This window comes from Lepisma saccharinum, chromosome 12, assembly GCF_977018435.1.
Source record: "Lepisma saccharinum chromosome 12, izLepSacc3.1, whole genome shotgun sequence".
Classification (NCBI taxonomy): Eukaryota; Metazoa; Arthropoda; class Insecta; order Zygentoma; family Lepismatidae; genus Lepisma; species Lepisma saccharinum.
Window position 1 is genome coordinate 48,954,997 of NC_139240.1, and position 12,907 is coordinate 48,967,903.

Sequence of the window (12,907 nt, forward strand, 5' to 3'; positions counted from 1 at the left end):
AAACTACAACCCAATGTAATCTACGCGTAGATTACGTGTAGACAACGCATGTAGACGTAAACTTATAGTCTACGGCACATCACTGCTACTGATGCTATGAACAATGATTTACCTAAGGGGGGGTACAAAAATTAAGACACATTAAGAAGATAATACTCCCTCTGTCCCATAATTATAGTCCGGTATGCCAAAATTGTGACTTTTTATTTATGTTCTTTTGGATACTTGATTGGCCAATTTGTACTGATCCTTGAGTAGTAACGTTGTATGGCTCATTCCCGTGCTTAATTTTCTTCTTCTGTATACACCAATGTCACAGTTTGCCTATCGGACAATTATTATGGGACAACAAACAAAAGTGTACCGGACAATAATTATGGACAGAGGGAGTATTAGTTTCCTGTATAAAATTCACATATAAATGCCATTATGTGTTTTATTAATATATTTATATACTTCGCGATTGCTAACGAAGGGCGATGAAAGAAGAAATAACAAGTCTGTCTAATTTCTGTGTTCTGGGGATTGCCTGGGTTCAGTGTCCTTAGAGATGAGGCTCTTTGTTGTTCGTTCTATTTGTATGTTTTCGATATTATTCCAGTCAAGTATATTCGAATTCCAAACTAATTGTTTATGTTTGTTATTGTAATAAAAGACTCTCCCCCCCGGAAGAGTTTGGTGGGGGGGGAGAATTCCCCCTGTCCCCGCCGGAATTTCGCACCCTGGCTCTGCGCACTCCTATGGAAAGAAGAGATTATAAAGGCAAACAGAGCAAGAATGAAAAGTACAGTAAGGTGGAGTGAAAATATAGGGCGATTTTTTTTTTTTCAAGAAATGAAGATGCCTGTAGTGGGAAAAGCTGTGTTATTATACAGTTAATTAACCCTAACTATTTCAGAAAAAATAATTAATTTTTAGTGGTGCCCCAGGGTCACTGAAGATTTCATATTGAAAATCAGCATTTACTCACCGAAAATTATAACTTTTTATTTATTTTCCTGAACTGACACACAGAATACCCTGTTTCCTAAGTAAACAAGTGCAAAAAATAGATACTTGAATACAACCATAAAGTTGTGCTACCGAAATACATAAAATAAACTACCCAAGTAGCCATTAGTTCCCAAAATATGTAACAATGTTAAACTTTTACATTTACATATAGCCCAATATCGTAATACTAATTACTTTTACAACTTATATTCTTTCTTAGTGTGAAATGTTTTCATCAATGCCCTTGACTTGATAGTTGAAAAGATAAATCCATCTCTTTGCACTGGTGTATATACCATCAGCACAAAGATCACAAGAGTTGTCAAATTATTTGAGGGTTTATCAGTCGATACATACAACCTTAGCAGTCTTGCAGCTGTTGTTAGCCACCTAGAATGGTTTAATGGGCCCGGTTTGCGATTCGCTAATTCATCACTGCAGTGTCCATTTCTTACACTAATACACCAATTATAGAGATACCTCTGATCAGTACTTAAGTCTTCAAAGTCAACATTCCCAACAAGCTGACAAGAAGAAGGAACATTTATTGGATCGAATTGCACAAGAGGTTGTTTTTCGCAAGTTCGTAGAGCTTTTCCTATTTCCCCAGAAAAAGCTTTTGGACCAGTTGTGAATCCATCAATATTCTGAAAGGGATGGCGCATTGGGAGTTCATTTATATGCAGCAAACAAATAAGCCACTGGAGGGGTCTACCAAGTTCTTTTTTGAGTAAAACAATAACTCCTCCTTTGTTTCCTGTATTCACATTTGTACCATCACATCCAACTGCTAAAAGATCGTCCATACTTATTTCCTTCCTAGCACAGAAGCTCAAGATCTCATTTATTATAGTGATACAGTGACGTGTCCTATATACTTGGAATTTGGCTCCTGGACTAAAGTCACGTGCTCTTCTGTTACGACGCGATCATAATTCTTTACTCCTCTCTTCTCATTAATTCTTCTCTGGTTCTTCCTGCCATCAAAATACAATCCAGTCAGAGCATCCAAACTATCAGCAGCTGTTTTCCTGACTTTACATCTTTCCCTTCTAACCTTGCTCCCATCTATCACTTCAGAAACATCTGCATCACTAATAACACCTACATCTTGAAGAACTTCACTAGCAATTTTAGCTGCACTTCTGTCAGATATGCTATGTCTGTCACACTCTCTAGCAAAATTCTTAAGAGGCAACCGCATTTGAGTTTCGTTTGAGGTTAATGAGGAATTCGCTGAAGTGGAGGGCATTTCCGATTTGGTTTTTTTAAGTACTTTACTCGTGTCGCTGTCAGTATCTCAACCTTCTTCCTCCTTGATGGACTTGATTGAGTACGACTAGTAGCAGCATTGACACTACAGCTTGACAAATGTTTCTAAAGTCTTGCTTCTTCAATAGCTTTTCTTGCTTGCTTCTTCTGCAATTCTTTGGATTTTTTTTAAATCAGTTTTTCCAATGAACATTTTTCTCGTTGTTCTTTGATCCAAAAGAAATTCTCTTTCTTGAATAGGTACTTTCTTCTCTCTAGAACAAACACAGGTTGAAAAGTCTTTACACTTGCAACACGATATATCAAACAATGTAGAGTTAGCAAGTGAGCAATACAATGCAATTTTTTCTTCTAGTTTTCTTCATTTTGTCTACGCTTAAAGGGCTTTAAGAGATTTCGACAGTGCTCGTGAAGTTTTTTCCACTTTTGCAACGACTTGCTGATGTGACACTGATGGCAATGAAGCTTTCATCAAAATTCCTACCACTTGGTGGGAAACACTTTAACTAATTTCTGAAACATGAGGTTCCTGAGTTTTTCTCATTTTGCTTTTAAAGGCGGATATGAAGATATAATTTCATCACATCCAGAATTCTCCATGTATCTTTCAATACGCTAAAATAAGTGGAAATATTGATTTTTTTTATTTGACTATCTGATACCAAAATGCAACTTTTCTGACTACAGGCATTTCGAAATTCAAGAAGAAAAAAATTCACTCCACCCTAATGTACAGAGTGCAGAGAAGAAGAAAAGCGTCCCGTAGTCATGGAAAAAAGCGAGAGTTAAAAGAAAAAAATAAGGCCAGAGTAAAACAGAGAGAAAGAGAGACAGGATGAGAATAGAAGCCAGGAGACCTTGGTTCAAATTCTCGGTTCGGCATGCACGTTTCATTTCACCATTCATCCTGCCCGTCGCGATCAACCCAGTGAGTTAGGAAAGTGACGTAAAGCAACAATAAAACCGGTACAAATGCAAACAAGCTGCAGGTGGACATGGAAGGACCAACCAATCATTTCGACCAACTGGAAACTGGTTACTTACCTGTGGGGGGAGAGCATGCGGCGATTAGATATCACAACCGCAAGTCCCAACTTCTTTCTGCAGATTCTTTTGACGTCGCTGGTCGTTTCGCAAAGAAATGGAGGGAAAACTACCTGTTGAATCCCCTGGGGAGTTGTCCAGCGAGCCTAGAAGTAGCAGATGGTTACGTTCTTTTTTTTTAAAAAAAGAATTATGATTCCTGAAATCGATGTAAACTCCAGTGGGTCTGGTACCAGATTCGTGGCGTTTCTTGTCCTTCAGCCCCCCTCCCCTTTTCTCCTTGTGCCATTCCTTTCCTTCGTTTAAGATTCCGCGAGGGAACATCTCATCAACATATTTAATTGACGCGACAAGATGGATGTGACCGAATTTAGTCGTAAATCTGGCTCCCAGCGCGCATGCGCACTCCGCAACGAGATCTTGGGATTGTGTTCTGTTTCTTGATTACCGAATTGGAACTCTTTTGTCTTTTTCTGATTTCTTCCCCCACGTTTTTGCATCTCGCTTATCGCACAAAACTCGAACACCTCGGTCAAGCGCCACATTTCGCCTTCTGACGTCAGGCGGGTCGCCAGAACTACCGCGAAAGGGATAAAGCGTGAAAGTGGAATTTTCGCGGTTAATCCGTTTCGCGGTTGTTCCTTTCGCGGTTGATCCGGTGTTCAATTTTAGTTTCGCGCTTAATCCGTTTCGCGGTTGTTCCTTTCGCGATTATTCCGGTGTTGAATTTTGGTTTTGCGCTTAATCCGTTTCGCGGTTGTTCTCTTTGCGGTTTTTCCTGTGTTGAATTTTAGTTTCGCGCTTAATCCGTTTCGCGGTTGTTCCTTTCGCGGTTACTCCGGTGTTGAATTTTGGTTTCGCGCTTAATCCGTTTCGCGGTTGTTCTTTTCGCGGTCATTCCTGTTTTAAATTTTGGTTTCGTGCTTAATCCGTTACGCGGTTTTTCCTTTCGCGGTTACTCCGGTGTTGAATTTTGGTTTCGCGCTTAATCCGTTTCGTGGTTGTTCTTCTTGCGGTTAATCCGGTGTTGAATTTTAGTTTCGCGGTTGTTCTTCTCGCGGTTATTCCGGTGTTGAATTTTGGTTTCGCGCTTAATCCGTTACGCGGTTTTTCCTTTCGCGGTTATTCCGGTGTTGAATTTTGGTTTCGCGCTTAATCCGTTTCGCGGTTGTTCTTCTCGCGGTTAATCCGGTGTTGAATTTTAGTTTCGCGCTTAATCCGTTTCGCGGTTGTTCTTCTCGCGGTTAATCCGGTGTTGAATTTTAGTTTCGCGCTTAATCCGTTTCGCGGTTGTTCTTCTCGCGGTTATTCCGGTGTTGAATTTTGGTTTCGCGCTTAATCCGTCTCGCGGTTGTTCTTCTCGCGGTTAATCCGGTGTTGAATTTTGGTTTCGCGCTTAATCCGTTTCGCGGTTGTTCCTTTCCCGGTTATTCCGGTGTTGAATTTTGGTTTCGCGCTTAATCCGTTTCGCGGTTATTCCTGTTTTGAATTTTGGTTTCGCGCTTAATCCGTTTCGCGGTTGTTCTTTCCGCGGTTATTCCGGTGTTGAATTTTGGTTTCTCGGTTAATCCGTTTCGCGGTTGTTCCTTTCGAGGTTATTCCTGTTTTGAATTTTGGTTTCGCGCTTAATCCGTTTCTCGGTTGTTCCACCGCTTCCGTCAGCCTACAAGCTTTCCATTGTTATGCTAAATGTAGTGTATTCATATTAGGACAATTCCATTGTGACGGATGTGACATTCAGACAAATTTACATTCATTCTTTAAATATATTCTCTATCAATTCGGGTAATTTTATTTTTCTCGATAAAAGTTATTTCATTTCAGAATATCTCTCCACCATCTCAATTTTCAGCTGCAGAAAATATATTTCTTCCCAATTGTGAGGGGTGTGTCTTTCAGAAAACTCTGTGAAATGTATGGGTTTACTGAAACAATTTTAGTTTCACAAAGCAAACTTTATTCGACATTTAGATGCTTTTAGTTTCTAAAAATATTACTATATACTTTTTAATGAGCCCTTTTTTTTGCCTGTAACCAGTGTGACACAATGCACATTATTTACTTGGTAGGATTATGAAACAATGCAAAGGCTATGAATGTTATCACAAATAGATTCTTCAAACTAAGGTTTGTGTCAGAAATGAAGTGTGATACTTCAGAAGATATAAAAGCTATCAATGAGACAATTAGAAGGAAATTATAATTAATTTAGTTTTCTTATGGTAATGAAACTAAATTAAGTGGAGACGTCACACATAAAATCCTGCTTCTGCCATAAAATGTAATAGGCTTCAAACAATATGTTATTTAAAAGCCATGAAACTAATATTTGTTAATTCCAAATTGCCGCCCCCTGTGGCGGAGTGGTTAGCACATCGCGCTAGGACGTCAGGGGTCCCGGGTTCGAATCCTGGCCTGGGCATGGATATTTGTGAGTGTCCATTCATCAATTTCATCACATCATCACTCATCCCCATCTTCGCAAATTAGCCAAAAGTGGCACAAAAAGCCAAGTAAAATGAACCAAATCAAATAATTCCAAATTCTGCATATAGTTTTCTCTTTAATTTCGTACATAAGTGATACTTTGAATAAAATATTGCCCACCTTCACATGGAATGGCTCATAAAGAGATTTAAACCTAACAAGCTTAGCCTAACTAACAATGCATTCCGCGCTTGCGTCAGAAGACAAAACACGGCGCTTGACCGAGAAAGTGTTAAGAGTCCGAGCGACACGTGAAGTATGCCGTGTAACTTTGGTACGTAAGGTTCCATTGATTTGCGGAGGTTCGTTTCGGAGTGGCCGTCCTCCGTGGCGGAATGGTTAGCACACCGCGCGCCAGGGTTCCAGGTTCGAATCCCGACCTGGACATGGCTGATCTTTGTGAGTGCCCGTCCCTTCATCAATTTCATGATATATACATTTCTGATCACCTTCTGCTTTGGCATTTTTAAACACAACTTCTCGACGTGGGAGGGGGCTTTCAGCTGTGTTTAAAGGGGGAGAAGTGGAGTGATGCTTTTCCCCAGCTAAGAGAATTCTCATAAATTTTCTGTCATTCACGGCACTCCTTTTCAAAATTTCGGTATATCTCAGGGGGAAGCAAGTGTCTCCCCTGCCTCCTCAGCGGGCGCCCTTTTTTCACACACACAACAAAGCAAATGAGTACTGATTGACTCCTACAAGCATTCAAGTAGAAAAAAAAAAGGGTGGGCAGTTTTGTCCAAGTATGAGTCACCAACAGGTTGTCCAGGACATTTGGTATTTCCAAAGATCTGACATCCCTTGCGAACCGCAAATCTGCGAATACCAGATTTCAGTCAGTTCAAAGTCGCCTAAAAAAAGCCGAAGTAAACAGAAACTGCAGAATAGGCAATTTTTATGCACGATTAAGCAAAATAGGTGCTAACCCTCAAAATAGGCATTAATAAACGCTATAAAAATGAGTCTTCGGACTTGAAACACCACGAAACGAACTTAAAACATTAAAGCCTATGTTTTACTACAAAGGACTAAAAAAGGCAAATAGGCAAAAATCCGCACCCTGATCACGTGCGTAGCTTGTTTCTCGCTTCGGTCTGAAATCCCACACAGATATAAGCGTTTAGTTCACGAATCTGTGTGTATCCTAGTAATTGTATTCTTATTTCAATCATACAACAATGATAATTTTTTTTATTTTTGTTGTAGTGTAATGAAGTGTATTTTTCAATTTTTACTTTGGTGTATTGATGTAATGTACTACACAATGTGTCTTCTTTTTTGATGATGGACTAAACTAATTATTATTTCATTATGTATCTTGACGTTTTCCATGCCCATTTAATCAAGGGTCAAAGGAAGAAAATAAAATTCAAATTCAAGAGATACTGTGCTTATCAATGCTACCCATGACTCTTTGATTCCCTTGTAGTCAAAATTACTTTTTATGTTTCATTGTGTCCTATACTTGCAAGAATCAAAAATACTGGTCGAGAGAAGCTAAACAAATTGCTTTATTGTCTCGCTGACTTCACTGGAAAAAACAAGGCAAAGAACATGCAGCCCATTATCGCATTGCCTTCGCAACCAGATAAAATTCAACACACTATCTCATCCTGAAAAATCACACCACTTTCTCCCACAGTAAACAAAAAGCGAGATCGTTATTTTTTCGCTGCCGGTGCCTCTCGTACGTATATTACCTTTATTAAATCCCTCCGTGCATAACCTTTTCTTCTTTTTTCCGTTCTGCTTCTCTTGACGTGCGAGTTGGAACTTGTTTGCGCCAGTTTTGTCTCAGCAGCAAGTGTAAATCCCTCCTTGGAAGATGAACGTTAGTGGGTGTTGTCACAATGGGATCCGAATGATTGTTTAAAAGCCATTTGATTGAAACTTCCCACAATGCCCTGTTGCATGGCACCACTGCCTGTTATAAGTGTTGCCAACACTTGTTTAGTAATGTCCCTGCGACTTTTGCTTTCTATGTGTGCTCCAATATGAGCTACGAAAGGAAAGATCGTTGGTGTGGAAATAACTTCACAGAATAAACAGTAGTTTCTAATATATCGTGGTAATAACAAATGACTTGCTAATGGCCGTATGTAATGAATTGTTCCCTGTTTCGTGTTCGTTTTAATAAAAACATGTTAAGCCGAGCTCCGTGGCGGAGTGGCACAGCGACCTACAACGCCAGGGGTCCAGAGTTCGAATCCCGTCCTGGGCATCTGGGCATGGGTGTACTTTGTAAATATCCCTTCATCAGCATGTCATCACTCATCCTCATTTTTGCGATTAACAAAAGTGGCAGAAAAGCAACACTAAATACCAATAATCAAATACACGTTGTCATTTAGCGTCGTTTTCTGCCATCTTTGGCTAATCGCGACGATGAGGATGGTTGACGATTAGATTGAATTGATGAAGTAATACATAATTATGGTGTGAAGTATGACAATGTAACCTGTTTCCTGCATTTTACCCTTTGCTTGTTGTGTTCGAATTCGAATGGTAAGTAACTGAATTTTATTATATAATAACAAGCTTTCTGATTTTTTGTTGTTGTAACTTGAAATGAAAGATGCTAATTTCCAGGGGGGTCGACTGACCTGTTGCCCCCCCCCCACTCTTCCCGACTCCCATGTTACTCATGCTTATCTGTTCAAATTCTTTCCATACCATAAAGCAGTTGGTAAGACTGTTGCACGATTACAAGGTCGTCGCCTTGTAATCAAGTGGTCACGGTTTCGATACCCGGTGGAGGCAAATAGTGGCTCGGATACCACTTTAAAGTGTAGCACCAATCAAGATTAGCCTGTCTGTGCATCAAGTAAACTTTGAAATTCAAAATTCTTTCCAACGGCAGTACTAAAATAAACCTAGGTGTAGATACATATCAATGCTGCTGGCAACACTGCCGGTGATTTCTTGCTCGAGGTAAGGGAAGGGGGGAGAAACCTGTTGTTGCAGAACCTGCCCGTGACGGAGCGGGGAAAGGGGGCGGGGTGTCTACCGGCTTCACAAGTGACAGCCAAGTTGCAGTGGATTAGATGCAAGAGCTACAAAAGGCCTTGCAGCGTGGAATGGGTCCGTAACAGACACCGTGTGTGTGTGTGCCACGTGCTTTTTTGTGGACGCGACGCCGGTTTGCTCGCGAGATGGTGCCCTGTGCGGATGCACAATAGTGCATTTGTTTGTCTTGAGTGTGTCGTCAAGATCTTGTGTTGCAGTGTTGTGTTTTTATGTAGATGTGCATTGTTACAATACGAGCTGGATTCCCTTGGTGCTTGTCGTGTGGAAATGTACGCCGAAAATGATCGCAGTTGAATTCGTTGATGTAAGTGTTATCAACCTTTAAGTTATTTTCAACTTATCTCTTGCATTATGTATCTTGTTCATTATTTCGTCACGTGTTTTTCCTTTCCATAGCTGGAAGTAGAGCAGAGGTGCTACCACGAATTTTTGTCTGGGGGGGGGGGCAAGTACCAGGATAAACGTACCAATAATAATAATAGTAATAATAATGTTAATAACAATAATGTTACTAGTGTTATTATATTATTATCATTGTTATTATTGATTTGCTTTATTTTACTTAGCTTCTTGTGCCACTTTTGGCTAATTTGCGAAGATGGGGATGAGTGATGGCATCCATGCCCAAGCCGGGATTCGAACTCAAGACCAACATTATTATTTCTATTAGTAGTGGTAGTATCAAAGACATCCTCGTAAATTACGCAAAAAGGGGGTAGAAGTTTCTGCTAAAGCATTTGCTTTATTTAAATTATTTTCTTAACACGTTCAATTTCACATTAATAACGGAAAACAAGCAAATGAACTATTTTTGAAAGACCGGAAATGCTTGATAAATGCATTCCAAATATAATTCTTTCTTACATTAACATAATTTTTATGCACGATATATGTTTCACATATATGCAACGTGGAGTGGCGTGGACACTAAATTGTGTACGTAGCTATTCAAAGTTTATTTAATACATATTATATCCTACACAACCAATTCATCCATCTCACACAGCAAAAATTACATAAATTGTCTCTCAAATATGAACGCCCCCTTTCCTCCAAACAATTGTTCATGCATTTAAAACAAAATCAATTAAGACAAGTCTTATTTCGCTGTCTGGTGATTTACAATGCATTACAGCGAGCAAACAGAAAGGGCGAGCGAAGGGAGAAATAAAATTTTGGATCCAATTTTTTTGCAGGCTGAAATCAATATTAATTTAATAGGGCGCAAATAATTTCACGGAACGCCATGGCATTATATCATTTACATCTTTTGTGCCTCCTCGATGGTGTAGTGGTAACATCGTTGCCTTGTGATGAAGGGGTCTTGGGTTCGATACCCGGTGGAGGCTGGAGGCTCAGTGGTCCGGATCCCACTTTAAACTATAGGTTCAGTCTCAATTAGTCTTTCTGTGCATAAAGTAGACTTAAAAAACACAAATCAATCAATACCTCCTATCTTACTTGGCACATTCTCTTAACTGGCAGCTGCAGAATGACAATAAATTTTACAACTTTTTTCATCTAGATCAAGCATGTCAAACTCAAAATCTGAACTGGGCCAAATAGTCAGCGGGCCGCAAGGAAAAAATTAAATTAGGCTATAGTTAATACTTTATTTTAAAGAATAACTAACATAACACTTAATAAAGTATATTGAACATTCATTGAAACTTGATCATTGCTTCATGCCACCAACTTATCAATATCAGGAGACATCTTATTTAAAGCAGCTACTTTCAGAACACAGCTAAGATGAACGTCTGATAATCTGGATCTCGTTGGTGACTTGTTTCAGTTCACGAGTGACAAAAGTTTTTCACACTGGTAAGCGCTACCGAACATGGAAATTATTTCACACGCAAATTTGCGGGTTTCTGGAAAACGTGCAGGCAAGTCAGGGATACCCACTTCGTTGTACTTTTGTTTCAAAGTTGAGTCGCACTGAATTTCAATTACTTCCATCTGCAAATGTGTTGCCCCTTTTTCTACGTCAGTCGTAAACAGGGCTGAAAAACAAGGAGATCTTGTCTTCGAAAGAACGAACATCGTGGAACACAGATATTTTAGCAACTACTACATCTGAAGGCTCTATACTACTTAAAAACAGGTAATAGCAAAGGGGCCGCACAAAAATATATCGAGGGCCGCGTGTTTGACATGCCTGATCTAGATCGTTCGGTGCCCAGGGCCGTCTCCCACCCTGCCCCCACTGTGGTTCCGCCACTGAAACAGAGCATGACCGTTGTGAGAACATTACTAGACAACCGTCTAGCTTTCTTTACATTGCTTAAATTGTAGGGAGTCATTGTTCTTGGCTTGGATAGCCGGTAGCCATGGGTTTCCCTTTCTGGAAATGACTACGTATATTTTAAAAAAATACAAAAAAGCAGAAAGCTCGTTATTTTTATGTTAATAACGAACGGAAATAAAGTTCAATTACTTTGTTTCAAACTGAATAACCGAGGTAAGAACTGCGTTTGTCTATTGTTATTGTTAATATTTTATGCGAAAGAATTGAGTATAAAATACAGGAATTACTGGCGTACGCAGAGGGGGACTGATGGGGCTAATTACTAAAATAGATAAATTAATTAGCATTGTTATTGTTTTTACATAAATAGGTAACAAGACTGTATAATAATAGAGATACAGCACGTGCTATTTATCTAGCTTGTGCAGATAAAACCGCTAAAATCTGTATAGAACAACTGTCATAGCAAGGAAATTAACGTCAAAAATTACAATGAAAATAGAATATTTGTTGAATAACAAAAAGGATATTATGTCCAGTTGGTGAAAGGTAAAGTTCCTGACTAATAAATATTTCATGCAAATTATTATACGCAGTAGTGTGCAGTATTAGATAGTCTTAGGTATGTCGATTCAGTCATATGATCCGTATCTAATTCTTTTTGGGAGGTCGGACCCCATTGGCCCCTTCTTCTGATTCTTCCATTCGTTTAATTTCAATCTTTGTAAATTTTTTTTCTGTTTGTATCATGGAATTTTTCCATCTGCATCACAGGGGGCGGGGGTGTAAGTTCGTATTTAGAGGGTGTGTAAAAGCAAGTTTAGAACCAAAAAGACGATAAACTGCCTCTTTGTAACGCAAATAAGAGGGTGTTGAGGAAATTTGGGTGTGTGCGGGCAAATAACTTATTGTCAGTGATGTGTCTGCCGTAGACTATAAGTTTACGTCTACATGCGTTGTCTACACGTAATCTACGCGTAGGTTACATTGGGTTGTAGTTTACATAGACTACGTAGACAATCTAAAGTGCATTAAAATTAATATTCAAGGGTTTCATGAAAGGAAAGTGAAATTTTCAACTATACTGGTTCCTAACGAAATGTAAAGAATCCTAACAAAAATGTATCTTCTCTTCTATTATCAACTATGGAAGAAGATAAATAGTATTCAAAAAACAACAACAGATGGCAGTCGTGAGGCAACAGTGGTCTTTTTCCAATAAAACACTAGAATATTTCCTGTATTAGGTTTCTTCCTAGGTGAGAAATTGTTCGAATTTGGAAGAAAGAGTATGAAAAGTTTTCCTCACACATCAGCAACTGGTACGCAGAATAATTTTCTTTTAATTCCATGGCGCCCTTTGCTAAGTTATCACCTTTCGCCATGTTGTTTACATAGATTACGTACTCTACGTGTATAAAGTAGTCTACGTGTAGAATGTAGACTATCGTTTACTCGTAGACGCACATCACTGGCATACAGCTCTTTCGCCTTTTTACCTTGTCCGGTCTTTCTTGTGTATGGAATCCATCCTGTTTTTATTTTCATAACGTTTTGTTATATGTCACCCACGATACTCTTACATATATTTAATGTTTTGTGCAATCTCCCCGTGCCAGAACCCTTTGCATAGATACAAATAAAATAGCAGTCGTTGCTCGAACGTTGTGTTTTGTTTCCTTGCCACATTTCTCTCGCCCTTCCGTCAGGAGGCAGTAACAGCTGTGATAGCCAGGAAGTAATACCGCGTTGTTCTTACCCCTTACCCTAGCGGATCGGTAGCTGGCTGCGGAACAGGAACAGAAGGCATTCACGATCACAAAGTCCCCAAGA

General features: G+C 39.4%; 1 protein-coding gene across 3 annotated transcripts in view; it reads left to right on the plus strand.

Moving 5' to 3' along the window:
- Positions 1-12,907, plus strand: part of LOC145996048 (EGFR adapter protein-like) — a 1,377,132-nt gene that overhangs the window by 281,336 nt on the left and 1,082,889 nt on the right. Inside the window, exon 1 of one of the 3 annotated variants that reach the window (XM_083132263.1) lies at positions 8,832-9,127. The exons of the other annotated variants lie outside the window; for them this stretch is intronic. Coding sequence (XP_082988389.1) covers positions 9,104-9,127 — 24 coding nt within the window. The 5' untranslated portion in view covers positions 8,832-9,103. Of the gene's footprint in view, positions 1-8,831; positions 9,128-12,907 lie in introns of those variants that run through there. 3 annotated transcript variants of the gene reach the window in all.